This window comes from Trachurus trachurus (assembly GCF_905171665.1).
Source record: "Trachurus trachurus genome assembly, chromosome: 5".
NCBI classification, from domain to species: Eukaryota; Metazoa; Chordata; class Actinopteri; order Carangiformes; family Carangidae; genus Trachurus; species Trachurus trachurus.
The window spans coordinates 14859410-14880035 of NC_139896.1; the positions used below are offsets into that span (position 1 = coordinate 14859410).

The 20626-nt window shown below is 40.3% G+C and overlaps 3 protein-coding genes across 3 annotated transcripts; 2 read left to right on the top strand and 1 right to left on the bottom strand.

Moving 5' to 3' along the window:
- Positions 1-3519: 3519 nt before the first annotated feature.
- LOC310986141 (bactericidal permeability-increasing protein-like) lies at positions 3520-10132 on the top strand. Its single transcript, XM_083971929.1, has 16 exons — positions 3520-3570; positions 5233-5340; positions 5430-5544; positions 5628-5759; positions 5853-6008; positions 6133-6196; positions 6550-6610; positions 6702-6793; positions 6904-7080; positions 7513-7572; positions 7663-7830; positions 7922-7989; positions 8094-8136; positions 8220-8283; positions 8790-8866; positions 9000-10132. Exons 2-16 carry the CDS (start codon positions 5238-5240, stop codon positions 9039-9041), a joined length of 1422 nt encoding a protein of 473 aa, XP_083828055.1. The 5' UTR covers positions 3520-3570; positions 5233-5237; the 3' UTR covers positions 9042-10132.
- On the bottom strand, positions 9782-15382 carry cdk5rap1 (CDK5 regulatory subunit associated protein 1). The gene is made up of 13 exons (XM_083971920.1): positions 14902-15382; positions 14702-14805; positions 14582-14616; positions 14395-14495; positions 14101-14311; positions 13840-13960; positions 13289-13519; positions 13012-13109; positions 12869-12924; positions 11507-11637; positions 11256-11405; positions 10883-11023; positions 9782-9912 (listed from the first exon to the last, which is right to left on the bottom strand). The coding sequence occupies exons 1-13, from the start codon at positions 15206-15208 to the stop codon at positions 9811-9813; spliced, it is 1788 nt and encodes a 595-aa protein (XP_083828046.1). The 5' UTR covers positions 15209-15382; the 3' UTR covers positions 9782-9810.
- A 1618-nt stretch (positions 15383-17000) lies between these two features.
- On the top strand, positions 17001-19414 carry ghrh (growth hormone releasing hormone; the record flags this gene model as incomplete). The annotated part of the gene is made up of 5 exons (XM_083971269.1): positions 17001-17092; positions 17911-18015; positions 18980-19084; positions 19181-19303; positions 19402-19414. 5 exons carry the CDS (start codon positions 17001-17003, stop codon positions 19412-19414), a joined length of 438 nt encoding a protein of 145 aa, XP_083827395.1.
- Between the last annotated feature and the right edge of the window lie 1212 nt (positions 19415-20626).

Below are 20626 nucleotides of genomic sequence, written 5' to 3' on the forward strand. Positions count from 1 at the left end.
ATTGCTTTGACTCCATTTATTGTTTTTATATGTTCTAGGCTACTGATGTTGATTTGAGATGTCCTGCAATTTTATGATGCTCACGAGAGCTCTTCTTTTCTCTTACTGTGGTAGAATATCTGTGTTTGTGATACCTAGTTTCATTTTATTCATAAACCACATCGGCAATTAAGTTTACTATTATCACTATTATCATTATGGGTTGTAATTCTAGTGGTTATGGTACACACTCTACCAGGGGAGCCACCTGGACATCACAAGACGTCCATTTTATTTCATCCATGCATTGTCTATACCTCCAGAATGGATGCTCTCTACCTTTCGTGTCACTCTGAAAAACAACCTCGCAAGATCGGGGCCGCAGCTCTCGTCTCTGCACACGGCGACACAAACATTCCCCGTAACCCGTAGGCTACTCTCTTGTTTATGGCAGATTAAATTTCTCAAATATACACATCGTAACATTGCATATGATATATAATGTTATCTACCACTCTATCGATTGCTTTCTCGTCAGCTTCATATTGCACATGGTCAAGAGGAGGGTTAGCAAAATAGCGGAAAAGCGACTGGACATTATGGACTTGATATTAAGTTGACTATGACTCAATGTGTGTTGTAATGGTTGGAAAAATGGTAATGTAACTATGTTAGTAACAGAGTTATACATTCCTACCTTCTCTGAGAGGAAACATAATTTGATTGACAGACTTCATGTAGTATGTATAGCTCATCGTCAGCAATTAGGAGTTTCACACTAAAGGCATGTTACACAATACCCTTACATTAAAAACAGCTATGTTCAATTACAACCATTTGTCCACGATTTCAAGAGGCTGTGTTTCACTACAGGCTATATAAGACTTTTTATGACAGTGTGGTCTCTGCAGAGGAAAACCAAGAATAGAAACCTATGGCAGAGTTATGCTGAGGACGATGTTACGTCATAAGACTCTTTGAATGAATGAATAGCATTAATAGTCCAGCGCTTGCAGGTATACAAAACAGCTGCAGGAGAGAAGGAAGGCTTTCAATCAGCCCACTTTTGTGCTCACACAGTTGTGAGAAGAGATAAAGTGAGTGGTACTGTGTGGGTTTGGGTTGAGTCGTGCAGCATCTTTAAAAGAAAAAAAAAATGGCAGGAATAACAACAGTTGCTAGGCTTTCATACAGAAATGACGCTAATTAATTCCACAAAATAAAAGCACAAGGCCTATCTCAGTGGGACAGAGACACTCTCCACCTTCCCTCCGCTGAGATACAATAAACTTAGTCGTCCCTCAGAAACCGCTGTTGCTTTTGTTTTGTTAGCGACTTGAAACACACTGCAATTACTGAAAGGCATTTTCATAGACAACACAGCACATACACAGTGTATGATCGGCTAAACCCTGAAGTCAGACCATGGAGTTTGTTCTAAATGAGCTCAATTTGGCCTCTATTGAGCAGGTTAGCACAGCATTGTATCACACAGTAGAATTGAACAATTGATTTGAAATTCTCTCATGAAACATGAAATGTCTCCACGGTTAGTTATTAGCTTATGAGTTGATTTCTGCTGCAGGTAGGCACTGTTAGCAGCATCGAGAGGAGCAATTATTTGAGCAAAACTAGTAGAACAGACTTAATTAGAGGGAGTAGAAAGAAAACCGAAAAGAAGGAGAAGGGACCATTAACAGTGGATGGATGCTGAAATAGTGTCAAATGGCCTTCCTAGTCAGAGTGTGACATGTTCCCAACACGTAGACAGACCTCTGTGTACAAATGACACACAGTAAATGCTGATGTAACGCTGTGTAAAACACAGTAATCGTGTTTAACTTCTGCTATCTGTGTTTACCGATATGGTTCACAGTGCACAGGGCGTTTTAGTGAGTGAAAGTGTTTACAGTTTTGCAAAAAAAAAAAAAAAAAAGGTGATAAGAGATCTGCCACTAGAAATTCAGAAAAACTGTAAAAGAGAACCAATCACACCAATCAAACCACAGACTAAGGACAACCATGAGTGCACCACACAGAGATCATATAACTGGAGGTTAGCATCCACCTAGTTCCCTCAATAAAAAGTCGATGAGATTTTTTATTTGGCTTTTGCACTGCTGCAGAAAATGAGCTCCATGACAAACAAGTTTATGATCCTTACAAGTTTTGCTCAGTGCAATAAGCTTCACTCATGAACACCACTTCATGATTTTGTTATGTCTAAATACCAGAATGCTATAGGCTATAAAAAAAAAGTGTTAATCTCTTTCTCCAGAGTTGGTGATAGTTTCACCAGTTTCCAAAAGCACAAGAGTGTTGATTGAGTAGTGATATTGTAATCCCATTACGGTAGATTGCAGCTGTTCTGGGACATTAACAAATAACAACGGTCAATTTATTCATGAAACAGGATGTGGCTTTGGTTGAAGTACAGATTTAAAAAAAAAAAAAATGCAGTGACAGAAATGTGATGGTTTCTTCTTTTATCATGAATTGGCTGATCGAAATGTACTCAATCTGATATTTGATATAGGCCTACTATCAGAGCTCAATAGTACACACTTTTTTCAAAACCTGTTGTTCCTCTCTTATGCTTGTAAAAAATGTTTTAAAAGCATGCATCAAATTTGTTAAAATGTACTGTATTCATGTTGGTTTTATGCCAATCGAAATGCACCTTTAACAGAAAACATACTGTAACAGCTTTTGTTAGAAACAACAAGGAATTAAAATTGTACAATATCATTGAGTTCTGTGATATTGTAATCCCATCAGATTGCAGCCATTCAGTAACATTGACAAATAACAACTGTCAACTCACTTTTGAAACGGGATGTGGATTAAAACTACAGGGACAGGGATTTCTGTGGTTTCTTTTTTTTCATTGGTCCATCACAATTTTCAAAATCTGATATTTCACAATTGAGTTGCATGATATGCAAAAAAATACACAAAATGTTGATTTGACTTAAACTGAAAAAAACACCAACTTTTATCAAAAAAACCAAAACTTGCTGTACCTGCGATTTGGATATTGCACTTAGCCAAACTGCAATTTCACTTACATTACAATTAATTCTCCAGCCCTATTTAATAAAGTGCCAGCTGGGAGCTGCCTTGATTGACAAAGATAATTTAGCCGTTTTCAAGAATAATTTCCCCATTTTTGAGTTTAGTTCCTTACGAAAGACCAAACTGGAAATTCATATAAGGAACTAGGAAGGAGGTCAGCAACAGCACAACATGAGACGAATATGCAAAGACAAATAACAGTTTCTAAACACACCAAGCATCTAAAAACCGTTTCAGCTTCAGCCTTTGTTGATTTACACATAAAGAATCTTCCAAAGTGTTTATAGGAGGAGGAGGAGGAGTGAGAAGTGAGGCATTCAGTTGACGAAATCAAGTCAAAGTCAAATACTAAATTTGCCGATTGCTGCTATCAGGGAGAGTCCCCTTGCCCAGTTCAGTTCCTGATTGGGTAAGTGAATTAGAGGCCATGTGCCTCTGTTCCTCTTTCTCTCTGCCTTATTAGCAGACACTGACACATCAGCAGAGAGCGTCCGGTCCTGACAAGCTGCTGCTCAGGTAAGAAAGGGTGTATATTCACTCTGTGGAGTCAGGCTAACAGATGTTTTTGCGATTTTGTGATCTGTGATCTGCTGTCGTCAAAGTTTGATGTTTACAACATATGTAGACTGCAGGATTAAACAGTCCTGAAGTTTTGAGTCTGACTTGTTGAGCCAGAGGGTTGGGCTTCTCACCCTCTGTTTCAGTTGCAGTGGATGTATGGATAAGCTTTATTTGCATGAGCTGAGGGAGAAAGCAGTGAAATTTTGCAAACACAAAAAAAGCTAGTTTATTGAATCGACTTTGGGTATTATACGTTGTGTAAATTGTGACAGAATGCTCCAACAGAGATAAGACAGATTCATTAAGGCACTCGCTTTTAACAGCTAATATTCTATGCATTGTCAGTGTCATATTATATATTTAGATGTGATATAGCTACCTATATGAGAAGCTGATGTTTTTGATGCATGTAGTCTGAGATGGGCCCGGGTGTTTTTTTTTGGTTTTCTCTCTTTGATAAGCAGCTGTCTTACTCAATTTTTACACACAGTTATGCTGAGAAGATAACATGACCTATATCTAAAATACAGAAAAGTAAACACTTTGACCTCGGCTACATCTCTGACCCACTTAGAAACTGCCTTAAGAGAGCTGCTGCCCACTGTTAGTCACATGTCATAGATTCTACTCATAATAGTTACTATTCAATTTTGCTGTGGGCTGTGCAATGTATACTAAAGATGACCAGCAACAAAAGAAATAAAAGAGGATACGACAGAGTAGAAGTGGTTTGATTTGAGCATGTGACAGCTGAGTTAAAGACATAGCATATGTTAACACTTTAATATCACACTGGTGTCTTATAATATAAATCAGTTGAATGAGATAAAATGAATTAACAGATTTAAGTTAACCGAGTTACTTGAAGAGCATTGTCCAACCTTTAACATTTTCAAAAATGCACGCTTAATATAAACCCATATAAACATGGCGGACTTTGCTTTTAGTCTCAGCCTAATTTAATAAAGCTTTCCTCCTTATCAGGGTCATGTGACAGTCAGTTCTTTCACAGGCTTCAGCTGAAGCAGGATCCCCATCCCAAAGGAGTGGTGGAAAATTTCTGAAATACTTTGGTCCATTGCTGTATAATACTTCTGCACATCCACTTAAACTGGATTTGAATTCAGGACTTGAACTTGCTTTGAAGTATTTATACATTGTTGTACTTGTATTTAGTTTAGTAAACAAAAACAAAAAACTATCAGACTATTACCCCCACTACTGACTGAAGAACTTCACAGTTTATTTAAATAATTATATATATGCGGTTGATGGTGTAGATTATCTGTAGCATGGAGAATAGTAAATGTTGGCATCACTTCAAACAGACACAGCAGTGCTTTTAGATGCCCCTGGCAAAAGTAATAAATGTTATGACATACGCATTTCAGCAAAGAATAAGGAAGTGGGCAACTTGTAATAAAAAGTGACACTTCCTCTAAATGAGGAAGTTTAATTTACTGCACTAGAGGCGCTCCTCGCAGAAAGGCAAACCTATTAACCACATAAAAGCAGAAACCATACCTAATCCATGGGGCCAGGTTCATAAAAAAAAAGAAAAAAAAGGCGAGACTGCTGCTGCTGACCATTTCATTCTTTTTCTTTATCTTACAACAGTCAAGATGTCTCTGTGCTGTTGGCTCATTCTGGTGGTGCTCATCTCTACAACCACAGGCAAAAACCCTGGAGTAAAGGTCAAACTGACAGAAAAAGGCCTTGAATATGGTAAGGGTTGTTGCAGGCCTTTCCTCTCCCAGTTGGCCTGTCTATAAATTGCCTCAAATCTCTGATCTGAATTCTTCTGGTTTTGTCAGGCAGACAACTGGGCATGGCCTCCATCGAGCAGAAACTCAAAAGCGTCAAAATCCCGGACATGTCAGGAAAACAGAAAGTGTCTCCCATCGGCAAAGTCAAGTACAGTTTGTCAAAGTAAGACAGCTCTATTTTCAGATCTCTGATGATTTTGATGGTGAAGACTATGTTTTTTTAACCAAACTTTTTCTTTACTCCAGTATCAAAATGGTGAGCGTGAGACTACCACAGTCTGCACTGGCTCTTGTCCCTGGGACTGGCGTCAGACTGTCCATTGGTAATGCCAACCTCAGTCTGCGTGGAAACTGGAGGGTCAAGTATCTCAGAATAATGTGAGTAAAAAAAAAAAAAACCCTCCTCACTGTGAATTTAAATTCATTTTGTGATATTTCTGCTGCAGCTGTGCCTCCCTTCTTTCTCCACAGAAAGGACAGCGGCTCATTTGATTTGAATGTGAATGGACTCACGATCGGCACGAGCATTGACATCAAGAGTGATGCGACAGGCCGACCCACAGTCAGTGCTGTCAACTGCGTAGCCAATGTCGGCAGCGTGAGCGTCAAATTCCATGGGGGAGCCAGGTAAAATAAGCCCTGCAGTGCATTTTACAGTACATTTGAATCCATGTGAGGAAATTTAAGTGTCAGCTTGCCATATTGATGTGCTGTGCACTTCCCTGATGTCTGTGGTTGTCATTTCTTTCAGCTGGTTGTACAATCTCTTCAAAAAATACATTAACAGAGCTCTGCAAAACACACTGCAGAAACAGGTAAGGGGAACTGGCCTTATGTCCATTGTTTTGATGACCACCCAAACCCCTGTGGGCATCTTATTTCACCACTAGGGGTCCTCCTAGAGACTGTTAAAACACAGGGTGGCCTTGAGCTTATTATGAATGGCATCATGATTCATGACTGAACATCCTAAGCATGTCTAGTGAGAATTAATGAAAAAATACAAATCTTGGTATTGAAAAGTGATACACCAGCAAAATGTAATTGAAGTAAACTCAAACTCAAACGGCTGCTCCTGTGCATAAGTAATAATCAGACTGATACTACCGATGCATGCCTGTAAGCTGCATGGACTGATACAGAGTTTCTCTCTTCTTTGTTGTTGCAGATGTGCCCTCTGGTGGCTAACGCAATATCTGATCTGAACCCTCAGCTGAAAACTCTCAATGGTAAAAAGTCTATGTAAAAACAACATCCATAAAATATATCTAGCTGTTTCAGATGCACTGAATGTGTGAGTGACTTTCTGCTTCATTGCAGTTCTGGCCAAGGTGGACAAGTTTGCAGAGATTGAATACTCCATGGTGGCATCGCCCACAGTTTCAAAGACATCTATAGATTTGAGCTTGAAGGTAAAGAGTTTTGCTTTTCGATGCTTCTGCTTTTTCTTATACTTTTTGAATCTGAAAGTTAAATGTGATTGTTCATTTTTGCTTTTGTCTCCTCATCTTCTGTCCTTCAGGGTGAATTTTACAACATTGGGAGCCATCAGGAGCCTCCGTTCACCCCCGCGCCCTTTTCCCTGCCGCCTCAGATCAACAACATGTTGTACATTGGCATGTCCACCTTCACTATCAACTCCGCAGGCTTTGTCTACAACAGAGCGGGAGTCCTCAGCCTGAACATCACAGACGATATGGTCAGTGTTGTGGGAAGCTGCCTCTTACTTTACAATGGAAGAGGTTGAATAACAGCAAAGCTACCGTAGGGAGGGGGAGAAAGCAAGTTTTCTTAACAAAAGGCATTTTTTTCACTCCACTACGTAGAGAAAATCAAGTTTATGAAAATGATCATGTTCAAATAAAAAAACTCCCAACTATGGCTTTTGTACACGCAGCGTCATGAATGAACATGTCTGAACATGTCTTGACAGTGGTCAGGGTGAAAGAAAAATAGGGACAGGGTGGTCAAAGGGAGTTCAATTACAAACTGTGTAAAAATGTAAATTTAGCTACACTACTAATTTAGTAGTGTATGTAGTTAACAGCTCCCCAACATGAGCAGCACCCTCTTGATTTCTTACTAAATCTACTTTCCTGACCTCCATCCTTTTCCCACTCTTTCACAACAGATCCCGAAAAGCTCTCCCATCCGACTCAACACCAGGACGTTTGGGACCTTCATCCCACAGGTGACTACACATTCCAGTGACCAGACATGTAGGAAACAACACCTTCACTGGCAATATGTCATCTCACCTCAGCTCTCTTTGTATTTTCAGATTGCCAGACAATTCCCAGGTCTGATGGTGAAACTGCTGGTGAAGACGACCAAAACCCCCGGCATCAGCTTCCAACCCAACAACATGACGGTTCAGACCGTTGGCACGGTGACGGCCTTCGCTATCCAACCCAACGGCACACTCAGCCCTCTCTTTGTCCTTAACTTGGTGGGTTGAACAGCTGGCACGATGACAAATGTGTGTGTGATTTAAAGAAAAACACTGACACTTACTCACCATTATTTATCTCACATTACAGGACACCAGTGTCAGCGCCAGAGTGTTCGTCAGTGGAATGAGGCTGGCTGGAGCCGTCTCGCTCAACAAGTGAGTTACTTAAAAATCAGGACTTATTCTCAGAGGAGAAAAATGGGGCCAAAAGGTCCCTGTAGAGACGAACATGGCGGTCTAATTTTGTCTCATTTGCACAGGATTGGGCTGACCCTGGCGACAAGTTACGTGGGAGAGTTTCAGGTGAGAGATGCATATTTAACAAGAGTCCCATTGTGCACCGTCGCTACCAGCTACCACAAACTAACCCCGGTCCTCACCTCCAGGTCAGATCCCTTGACAGCATCCTGCAAATGGTCCTCAGAGTGGTCGTCATACCTCAGCTGAATGGTGAGTTTCTAGCTTGTACTAGGTGCTATTATCAATGCTCAGGCTGTTGCATGCAGATCAGCTCTGAGTTCAGGGGTCATTTTTTAATTTCAAATCCAACATCTACCAATTACCTTTTTTTTCCCCAGCAGACTATACCAGTCCGTCCAAACCCCTCTTGTCTGAGGTCCAATTCCTTTAGTTTTCAATGCTTTCATTTGAATTGGGGGTTACATCAAATGGCATTTAACACTCTTCATTATAAAGTTACAACATTTTACTCTTTCTAGCATCACAGCTCCAGAGATGACAATGTCAGTTAGTCCAGCACTTTGTAAAAATGTCATGGCATGCATAACATTTCTGTTCAAATGTGAAATTATGTGTCCCAATGTCTCTGGTGATTCGCTAAAATGTGCAATGTACTCATTTGTGTTATCAATCCCACAAAATTAATATCATTATAATGGCTGCCATATTGAATTTCTGTGATTATTTCATGTAAATGTGTTCATTTTGCTCCACAGTTCAACTTGCAAAGGGATACCCACTTCCTGCGATTGGAAAGATGAAGCTTGTGAACACTCAGCTTCAGGTCCTGAAGGTTAGAGACGTAGATTTTCTTTGTAAATGTGGCTCGATAAAACAGGAAACACCTTCAACATTTAACTGGTTAACTGAATTCATAATCTCAGAGCTGTTATTTACTGCTGTTGCTTTGCTTTATTTTTCTCCAGGACTACATGCTGATTGGGACAGATGTTCAGTTTACACCTTAAACCTCCCTGCAGTGAAGCACAATCACAGCAGGAGTGCAGAACTTATCAGAAATTGAGTAATGTGCAAGTATTAGTTCTTCTCCAAGCCTGAAATGTGCACAGCTCCAGTTTGCATTTGGATCTCACCTCAGATTCAAGTCATTTTTGTGTATTTTATATTTTGCATTTTTCTTTTAAATTTGAACTGTGTGCAGCTTTTCTACATATAAAATGTAGATGAGAGCAGTGAACCTCTCCACGAGGGTTATACTGCAGCCCTGTCATAACAGGCGACAGTCTGCAGGATGGGGGTTTGCTGCTGTCACCATAATCATCTTTTTTGAAATAACGTGCTCCTTCCAAAGCAGATCACAGCACTTTCTGCTGCTGACTTTAGGCAAATTCTTTCCCAAAGTTTTCCGACTTTGCAGCTCACGCAGCGATTGTACACAAATGTGCTGACCCAGTGACATTTTTAAACCAGTTTGAAAAATCTCCATGACATCACTCAGGCACCATCCACGGCAAAAACAGACAACATCGTTTTAATTTGAATCCAAATAGGTCTCAGTATCTTAAACAGTAATATGTACAAACAGATAGTTGGTACCGGCGGTATAAATAACACGTTGCAGTTTTTTGCGGCCTTTAAAAGCAGCCTCCGTGTGTCTTCAGAGTCAGACAAGAGAAGAAGAATGAAGAGTAAGAGTTTGTTTTCCTGTGGTGTCACCTGTGTTCATCAATGGCAGGTTTCGATCATGCTGCTGTCCGAGGTCACGTGTTTGTCGGCCTAGTGGCGTGTGGGCGGAGTCTCGTCGCGCTTCACTGAGCTTCTCAGGGAGCTGTGAGCGAGGGCTCGACCTCTCAGGCTCTGGGAGTTTGCCGACGATATCTGCAATAAAGAAACGAGACATCAAACAATCAAAGACTGAATGATGAAATCTCTGAAAGCAGTATGTAACGCCTTCATTGTGCAACTGTGATGATTGTTGAAATGAAACCGTCCGGCTGCGAGTGTCAGAAAACACTTTCTTTTCATGCTGTAATCTTTTATCTTGCCCTTTGAATTTAAACATGAGTTTTATATGACTTTATTAAAAGGCATGCCCATATGTGAACATCTGGACATTTTTATTTCTAGGAATAAAGATATTTCCAAACTTGTCATATCTATCTCATACTGATATCTGGCAGTATTTTCACATTCGTAAAGTGTGACAACAACATATTAACATAAACATACACTAATCAGCCATAGGATTAAAAAAAGGTGATGAGCTTTAATGTTGTGACTGATTTGTGAACCATTAAGCTGTTGTAAAAAACAAATGAAGGTAAAAAAAATCAAATTACTAATGATTTAGAACTATTTTTTAAAAAAAAGCCATGGATACAGACCAATCATCTAACATATTAAGACCAGTCACCTGTTTTAATGTTAAAACATGTGCTGCTATTTTGGTGATGTAATTATCTATTGAGAGTTGAATGCTGTGTGTGTGGGTGCATTGGATCAGATTCAATTAACAGTGACGAAACAAACCAACGACTGTCATTAGATTCTGATTCATATGTTCCTGAATCCTGATTGGAGCACACAACAATGACATCACTTGTTTGTACCGAGCCAGGTGAAATAACCAATGATGTTCCCACTTTGTCAGAAAATAAGTGTTAAAAATCTTTGTTTTCCCACAGTCTGCGCTGTTTCAAAACAACCTAAAAATGTCTTTGACATTTCAGGACAGCAACTGCTTTGTCCTTCACCACTAATTATCTGTGACAATTTTATATCTATCAATGATATCAAAACAAGAATATTAAAAAAAAAAAAAAAAAAATCAGTATGAACCAAGCCCCACCTTCACCAGCACATAGTCTCCTGGGTCGATCGGTGCCGTCGTGGATCCTGCGGACTGAACAGCAACGTCTTCCTTGGGGAAAATCACTTTCATGTTGCCATCAGTTCTCCCACACAGGTCCTTGGCTGATCTCTTGCTTTCCTGCATCAAAATGACACCCAGAGATGAGTGGTGTTGCCTGGTAACACGTAACGGTGACACAGTGAAGTGGCACAGGGTGACAACTTTTATTCTTCTGCTCCTGTTTAGGGATGACAAATAGCTGCAATATTCTTTTGTCCAACTAGCACGTTAGATGTATTCAAGAGTGACCATAACACTGCTGATAAGTCACCACTGAGCTATGTGTGCTGGTCATGAGCACGGTACTCACTCCCTCCACCAGGATGAGTTGTGTGCTGCCGATGAGAGCAGCGTTCACCCTGGCAGCCTCCTCCCTGAACACACCGATACACTCCTCCAGCCTCCGCCGTTTCACCTCTGCTGGCACGTCATCCTGTAGCCGATGGTAGGCGTGGGTTTTCTGGGTAAACATGAGGGAAAATGGGGTTTTTAATTTTAAACTTGGTACAACACATTTCTAATGAAACGTACATGCACGCTAAAGAACCAACAAGAGCTCACCTTCCTCATACTGTAGGCGAAAAGGAAACCCACGTTGTAGCCCACCTCTCTGATCAGAGACAGAGTCTGATGGTGGTCGTCCTCCGTCTCACTGCAGAAGCCTGAGATGAAGTCGCTGCTGAGGCTCACCCCTGATACATAGACACAAATGATGTTAAACGCACACAGGTTGAAGGTGTTTTTGTTCACTTTAATGTTTATGGACCAGTCCATCTGCAGTGTGCAAGTGGATTTGTCACTTCCTTTTAAAGGGATAGTTCAACATTTTGGCAAATTGGCCCATTGCCATAATCCCTATAGTCATAGCAGTAGGTTCGTTACCTTTATTTGTCGGTGTAAGCTATTTTTAGAACGGAGGAGCGGAGCGGCAGGCTGTTCAGAGCTACGCTATGGAGGCTAATGGAATTTCTTGGTTTCCCTCATCAAACTCATCAAATACAAAATCCCAAAACTCCAAAACGCTTTCGTGGACAAGTTGTGACCTGCACAATCACCACGCTATGAGATAATAATGGAACGTTACAAAACGGAGCCGTTTTCGAGGTAAATACAGGGTAAATACAGAGACTGCTTGCTGAAAAACTGTCCCTGAACGCAACGCGCATCAGCGGTTTTGCATGAATTTACCTCTAAAACAACTCTGTCTCGTAACGTTCTATTATTATCTCATAGCGTGGTGATTGTGCAGCTCACAACTTGTCCACGACAGCCTTTTGGAGTTTTGGGATTTTGTATTTGATGAGTTTGATGAGGGAAACCAAGAAATTCCATTAGCCTCCATAGCGTAGCTCTGAGCAGCCTGCCGCTCCGCTCCTCCGTTCTAAAAATAGCTTACACCGACAAATAAAGGTAACGAACCTACTGCTATGACTATAGGGATTATGGCAATGGGCCAATTTGCCAAAATGTTGAACTATCCCTTTAAGCATTTGGGATGAGGTTTTGAATTTTGAACATTATCTTGTCCCCAGTTAGTTGGTCTGTCAGCTGCCAGCAGAAATCTTTAATTGCAAAATACTTTTCAATATTAAAAGGTATTTGATAGGCCTGAATAGAGCTGTGGCATTGGTGTTGTAAGATAAAGGAGGGGTCTTTTCAGGGAGCTGTAGCATATGTCATTGAGTATTCCTGGGTAATACAAGGATCGCAGTTTCAATAGTCAACCCAAACACAAATCAGCTGCATTTTCAATATACAGATATGTTTCCATATCTGCACTGGCTTTTCAGTCATGTAACCTTAGTGTGGTTGAGGGCAACTCATGTAGTTATGTACAGATTACTCACTATGTACGATTGCAAGACAGCTGGAATGTTATCATTCAGAATGATAATAATGAAAAACCTAATTACCATGACCCACCTGGGATGATTTTCTTAATGTTCTGCACAAGATCAAGGTAAGCCTCTCTTGTATAACTGTAATTTTTGAGAAAAGAAAAACACATTCAGAACACTTTCAAATAAGCCCTAACAATCTGCTTTGTACACTGGTTAGTCTCTTACCCACGGTGCATTGCTTTCAGGACCTGGCTACTCCCGCTCTGAGCTGGAAGGTGAATCTGGTTACAGATGTTCCTTCGCTCTGCAATCAGATGCAAAACCTGTGAACACAGAGTCGCCAGCCAAGTCAATATGGGACTTTTGTGCATGTAATACTTTGTTCAACATTTACGTATATCTGTCACCTGGGAGATTGAAAATCAACACTTAACACAGATTGTGTAACTTTGAGTATGATGTGTTTTCAGTAGCTGCTCTGTTGACAGAATTTAAATAGTACCTCGTCAGGAAAATCTTTGGGGTGAGGGGAAGTGAATCTTATCCTCATGTCGGGATCGATGCGTGACACTCGGTCCAGCAGGTCAGAGAAGCGCAGACCTCCCTGTTTGGTACGGTAAACTGTCTTAAAGCCCCGGCTGAGCTGGGTCGGGTCTGAGCTGCAGAACTGTTCTGCTGACGTGTCTCTGTAGCTGTTCACGTTCTGACCCAGCAACGTCACCTCCTTCACACCCTGAGGAAAACATCCACCACACAGAAACCAGTCAGAGAGCCTGCAAACTACTACCTCTGTGATGTTCCTATTCATTTTAACACTGAATTCACTGAGGTTAAGCTAAAGGGTCATTTCTGCCAGAAGCAGCTGTTCAGACAAAATTTTATTTCAGAGGACAATGAATTTCAAATAACTATTTTGTATGCGTTGATTAGAAAAAATACTGTTGTCAAACAAAAACAACATCCCTCAGGCATAAGAATAGCTAAGCTGCCATCTAGTCCTCATACTGCTGACATGAAAATGACATTGACATACACATTGAGCCTGTAACTTGCCTGGTCAGAGAGCATACGAACTTCCTCGAGAATGGAGCTTACAGGTCGACTCCTCTCTCTGCCCCGTGTGAAGGGAACAATGCAGTAACTGCACATGTTGTCACAGCCTCGCATGATGGAGCTGCCGGGGCAGAAGAGACATAAAATCATCAAAGTCACAGTGTTGCTGCAGAAAATGAAACAAACAGGAGGCGGTGTGGGGGAGAGGAGGACAGATAACACCCTCAGAGAGTTACAGGGATGTAACATATCCATACTCACACAAAGGCACTGTTTCCCTGAGGAGCATGGTGTACAGGCATGACGTCGGCGTAGGTCTCCTCTAACGACAGCAGCACGTTGCTCGCCTGCTGACCTCCGTCAGCCACGGTCAAGAGGCGGGGAAGGTCGCGGTAGGCGTCCGGTCCAGCGAGGACATCGACCAGCTTCTCCCGCTCCAGCAGCTCCGTCTTTAGCCTCTCTGCCATGCAACCTGCAGAGATGCACCGTTCATATTTCTTAGAGGCTTTCAACTTTAAGACGTTCACATGCATGTGCGTTATTGAACACACTAACCTAAAATCCCGATTTTCATTGGCGTGCTTGTCTTCAGCCGTTTTCTTTTCATCGCTGTTAGTTGCTGTAGTCTGTTCCAGATTGTTTGTTCGGCCTTTTCTCTGTGAGGAGACAAGTGTGGGCCATTTATCATTGTTCATTAGATTGAAAGATGGTCAGTCATTATTCCTTCGTTCATCATTCTTACCTGATGGAGCATGTAACCAAAAGGACAACGTCAGCCTACAAGCACAAAAACATTTTAATTCAACAGCACTGACATAATTCATATCCATAATGGTAAAATAAAGACAGAGCTTAGTTGTACCTCATTCAAGTCAACTGTGCGTAGATATCCCTTCCCCTGAAGTATGGACCAGGCTATCTCTGTGTCATTTACATTCATTTGGCATCCATAGGTTTCAAAATACACTGGAGCAAAAACACACAAGAAAAAAAGAAACACCAGCTCAGAATTTCCACTTGAATATAATGAACTTTGTCAATATTTTTCAATCCCCCACTAACCTTTCCTTGAATTCCCCATGTCCAAGTCCTCAGAGAGGTATCCATGTCTGTCTGAGGACTCTTCATCTGCCACAGGAGTCTTAATGACTGAAACCCCTTTGATGAAATCCTGAAAGCTCGGACCAGAGGACAACTGAGTCTTGAATTTGTCCACATTTGTTGTTGTTGTTGTTGTTGTTGTGCTCCTCTGTCTTGCAGGGACACCGACGTTAGCAACATTTGAACAATGTCTGAGCTGGACACACCTGACAGGTATCCAGTGTTGATGGAGAGTAAACAAGGGTTTTAAAGTCCTGAACATTTCCATGTTGACGTAAATGTAGCAACAAGAGCAAAGACTGGACGGAGGCTCTACCTGGGCGACCTAATGGGGTTACTTACTATAGCGCTACGTCGTTACTGACATTTTGTCCTGTGTTTTTCTTTTCTTTTCTTAATAAGTTACTGCATGTGAACGAGCTACACGCGCTAAATGTCATCCACGCACTGTTCAAATGGGGCAGAAGATGTTTTAAAATCAAGAGCAATATCTCCGCATTCAAACGTAACGCTACACAAACCCGGAAATAAATCAACACTCAACGTCTTTCTTTGCATCAGCAATAATGTGGCTTAAACATGGAAGAAAATGTGTTTTTTGTGTGTTTCAGAGATAAAATAAACGTAGTGTCGTTTTCGGAAACTATTCGGTATCCTAATTCAGACTATTTACCTCTAACCTACCCCATTAAATCGTTGAAAAAGCATCCTTTGGGGGCTTTGTGGAAACCTACTCCGCGAAAATGAAAGTTAGCGACAGGGAATCATCTTGCATCCCGACTTGTCCGCTAGCATTTGTTGCCCCCTGGTACGTCAAACTTCACCGTCCGTCTACAAAAAAAGAAAGCCCTGAGTGGAAACAAGGTTCCGGGTGCCGCAAGCTTCCAAATGACCCTAATAGCAAAGTCCTAAAAACGTCTCTGGTAATAGCCACAATATGAATGAATCTCTACTGGTGAGACCACACCAATCCTAATGTATCCTAATGTCTTTTCAGAGGAAACGCTTGGCATAAACCCTTGATACAGCGCAACTTGTTTCCTTGAAACACATAACTGTTGTTTTTTTTAATGGTTTGTGAGCCATTGATTTAAATATAATGTTTTGTTTTTCAAAGCAGCAATAAGCTGTGTCATTTCATACTATAGGCCTAGTTCTTTTTTGTATAGCCTAATATTCTAAATGTGTTTTTGTGTGATTGTTTTTGTTTTTCTCACCAGACTTCATTGGACAAAATTCTGTGAAATGATGGTCTATAATGCATTCACATTTTCCTCCATAAGTTTATTTCTAGGAAGGATTTCAATAATAGATAGATGAATAAAACAGTATCATGACTGTGATGGCTCATAACAGTATCATGACTTTCATTCTAAAAACTGTAAACTACAAAAATCATACCACACACTATGTAGGCTATTTGTTAATACCCATTTCTTGATTTTCTGTTTTATATTGTGAAATATTACTGTATCTCACTACAACATATTTGGCATCTCTGTATCTAATTGTGGTCATGCCAATAAAGCAAAATATAGTAATTTGAGAAAATAAGAGAGAGGGAGCATGCAGATGGCTCAGCACAACAGGAGAGAGAGAAAGAGAGAGGGAGGGAGAGATTATGTGTAATGTGGGAGTGACTGGAAGCTACAGGTTCAGTATAAACTGACCATGGATGCAGGGATAACACACAGTACTGTTCCAGCATCTCTTTTGTCCAGTCTTTCCTGGCAGTCAGCGATGATGTGAGAGGAGGGCACTGAATAAAGAGGAACTGCAGGGCATTCACATAAAATATTAAGGTAATCTGATGGCACACTACAAATGTGTTGTGTAAATGTGTATAAATGTTATATCTGTGCTTTGATCATTTTAAACATTTTAAATTCAGTGATGACATTTTCCATCACAGCAAACATCTGTGCCTGCTGCAACTTCGGTGCCTTCTGCAGAGCCACAAAGCTGCTTGAGAGGAAACTGTGGTTTCAGCGTTTTTTCTAATGTAATTTCTACTCCTGTCGTTTATTCTAGCCGTCCATTCTTCTCCAGAACTAGCTGTGATGATGGAGAAAGCTGCACTGCTCCTGTTTTGTTGCCTGGTCATGTCTTTATCGGGCTCCCCGCTCTACCCATCCATCTACCCATCCATTAGGTAGGTCCTGACTGATTTACTGGAATTCTTCACACCTTTGTTAATTTCAATTATCACAGTTTTTTATGAGTTTTTTTTTTTTTTTAAGTTATTCAAATCTTTTACAATTGCTTTTCTCGGCTGTTGAGATTTGTAAACGCCTACCAATGAGAATGAAATACTTAAAAGTGTGAAAGATTATTACTTGAAAAAAGTATTTTTTTAAATGAAATTAAAATACTGCTCTAAATGCACTCATGGATTATTTGCATCTTTAAATGCTGCTGTGCTGTGCTTATGGCACAGTGTATGTATAGCTTTTACCAAGTGAAATGAAAATAAATAAATAAATTCAGCAAAATTATATACAAAAGATGAATATGTAGCAAGGCAGAGACTTATAGCCTACTCAAGGCTGAAAATGAATGACCTGATCCCAGCGTCAGGGCTGAAACGACTTGTTCATACACCATGTACGTACATGGTGTATGACGTTTTCAATCTTACACAGGCGCCTCTTCGTGTACCAAGTGTGCTCTCTGTACTTCTTATGCCAACAGGGGTCAAGGTGTGTGGATTAGTCACATTAGTGTTACATTTACACAGCAGCTTAATCAGTCACAGCGCCCTGTGTCAAAGCAGCAGAATGTCATTTTACAGGATCAGGAGCATTTTGCACTCACACTGTGGATATTGTATTCTAAAGTACGCCTCCGTAATCAGACCTCTATAATCAAATCAGTTCCTTTTTATTATAAGTGAATACATACTGTATATAGTCCTATTGTGTTGTATGGTACAGGGTGTGTGTGTGTTTAGTTAATGTTGATATTTCTCAGGTTTGGTCAGAGGGACACATCCATTCTGATGACATCTTCTATAAATAATCCAGCAGAGAAGCTGCGGGATGACACAAGTCCTCCCAGGGAGCGAGCAGAGTTACGGTCAGTATGTTAATATGGACTGAGTGGCCGATGTAAAACATGGCTTAAAGGCTCGTTTGACCTAAATTACATTAAAAAAAACACATGTCTTATGTTTCTCATTTGTAGTTTCTACCGCTGGAATACAGACACATTTGTTTGTTTTTTGTGTGCTATCTGCCTCTAACTCTTCAGCATGCACCCAGCACAATACAGGACAGGTGGATGATATTTCTGATTATGGTGCACGCAGCATTTATATTTAACTGAATAGCCTTTATGCACAGCTCCACTACTTCCTGGACTTTAGCCAGCTCCTTTATTTCCTGTCTTACATTATTGGACAAACTGATTAATCCAGGTGTGTCTGACCATTGTTGTGAGGTCAGACACACCTGGATTAATCAGTTTGTCCAATAATGTAAGACAGGAAATAAAGGAGCTGGCTAAAGTCCAGGAAGTAGTGGAGCTGTGCATAAAGCCAATTCAGCAGCAGCATTTCCTTACATGTCTCAGATACTGAGATACTGCAGTTATTATCATTATTATTGTTAGTAGTAGAAGTCGTAAAAGTAGAAGTAGAAGATTCTTTATTTTATTTTATTTTTTTACTATATTTATTAGACCCTTGATCCCACTATACTTCTCGGTATTTTACACTATTTTATTGTTATGTTATTCTTTCTATTGTATGTATCAGCTGCTCGAACCAATTGCCCCTGGTGGGATTAATAAAGTTGTATTGATTGATTGACTGCTTGAGAAATAGCAGTGGTATTAGTAGTGGTTATAGCAGTATTGTAGTAGTAGTAGATTATATATACTATTTCAAAGTAGTGCCAAAGAAAGGACCTTTAAGTTGGACAGTATGCAGTGGATATGTTGTTGCTTCACAACATTTTACTATATTTTTTTCTGTGAACTGTTCAAGCGTGCTGTGGTGTAAAAGCAGAACCTCTGAGACCTGTCCACTTTCTGATTTTAGCTTGGGACGTCATGCTGACGCCATCTTTACAAACAGTTACAGGAAAGTCCTGGGCCAAATCTCTGCCAGGAAGTTCCTTCAGACAATCATGGGCAAACGGCTGGGGTAGGTGGTTACAAGAGGAATGATATCACTCAAATAAATTCAAATCCAACTGGAAACAGACAGAGAAAAGGTGGTGTGTGTTTTTTTTTCCCATAGTGATGAAAGTGAGAGCTACATGAAGCGTCAGTCAGGTATCTATGAAGGGACCTATAAAGAAGATCTGACATCCATTCAAAGCAATCGGAGATACAGAGTGCAAGGGGATGCCATGGAGCCCAGGTAAATCAATACCATCAATCAACCATAAACACATTATACACATAATAATTATTATGACATGTAGGTCTGTCATTAATCTGAGTCCTTCCTTTTTACAGACTGCTGAGTTGAGAACTGCAGTATGGACGGATCTGCCAGTCCTCAACTATCACTGCACCTCTCACAACCATCTCTCTTCTTTTTTTTTTCTTTTTTTTTTTTACACCTCCTTCAACCCATTCATTCACAAATGCAAATGATACTGTCATTTTTCATGCCCATTAAAAGCTGTGAGGAAAACCTGCAACTCAGCTCATGACTGTGGGGGAAGAAATGGCACAGAGGAACGTTTCAATTGTGTAATCTGAAATAGCAATAAAGAATAATAATTAAAGAAATCTCAAAACCTATCTCAGAACCAGTGTGGTCCTGTTGAACCAGGGAGTGGTAGAAACACAAAGTAAAATGTAGGATGAAATTTTTTTTTTTTGAGGGGTTGTGATGAGTTTTCCATGTTTATGCTTCTTAATTTCAGAAGGAAATATTGCACTTTTTATTCCTCTTCATGTATTTGACAGCTATAGTTCATTTGTCTGATTAGGGTTTTGTATTTAAGACAGGAGCAAATCAAATTGCTATAGTCTGCAGCCTTAAAAACATGTACTAATTAAAAAACAAAGATTCATTGACTAATATCAGGCGAACAAATGTTTTTAAAGTCAGCTCCTCCTTAACCAGCAACATTAAATTTCTGTACTGATTGCATCGGTTATAATTATCCAATAATACATGTAATAATGTCACTCCACATAATGAGCACTTGATATTTTTATAGCAGCTACACATGTTTGTTTACACTCCAGTTGCCTGATTCGACCTCCTCTCAGGAACACGCAGGCACTTACACAACGAGCTCGATCCACATTGCTCACTCTGCAGTTATAGCTGTGCGTCACCTTTAAAGGCTGGAAGAAGCCCTTATAGAGCTTCTTCAATGCAGATCGATCAACAGGTGAAAAAATTAGCATCACTAACGTCTGTGTTCCTCTCAGGGTGTTTCAGGATGCTGCTTCACTGCTGTGATTTGACATTTAAATTGAATGAAACCGTCATTATGATACTAATTACATCTAATCTGTGCTTTTTTTATGTTATGGGGATTGCAAATGTCTGGTCTGTGTAGTTACATTGAGAAATAACATATTTTTGCTCTTATAAATTAACAGGTACATTCATAAATAATAAAAAGTGGTTAAATTACAAATCTGTTCACTCTTTGTTACCATCCTCCACCACTGCTTGGTAAAAACACACCATGGGAAAGTTAAGCATAGCATAACAAAT

What these genes read in the sequence shown, in the direction of transcription:
- cdk5rap1 (XM_083971920.1), bottom strand. Translation starts at nt 15,208, where the DNA reads ATGGAAATGTTCAGGACTTTAAAACCCTTGTTTACTCTCCATCAACAC. An exon ending in AATGAAAATCGGGATTTTAG is followed by an intron (nt 14,312 to 14,394) that starts GTTAGTGTGTTC and finishes GCATCTCTGCAG; the next exon opens with GTTGCATGGCAGAGAGGCTA. An exon ending in AACTCATCCTGGTGGAGGGA is followed by an intron (nt 11,024 to 11,255) that starts GTGAGTACCGTG and finishes ATTTTGATGCAG; the next exon opens with GAAAGCAAGAGATCAGCCAA.
- LOC310986141 (XM_083971929.1), top strand. Translation starts at nt 5,238, where the DNA reads ATGTCTCTGTGCTGTTGGCTCATTCTGGTGGTGCTCATCTCTACAACC. An exon ending in GTCAAGTATCTCAGAATAAT is followed by an intron (nt 5,760 to 5,852) that starts GTGAGTAAAAAA and finishes CTTTCTCCACAG; the next exon opens with AAAGGACAGCGGCTCATTTG. An exon ending in TTGGGACCTTCATCCCACAG is followed by an intron (nt 7,573 to 7,662) that starts GTGACTACACAT and finishes TTGTATTTTCAG; the next exon opens with ATTGCCAGACAATTCCCAGG.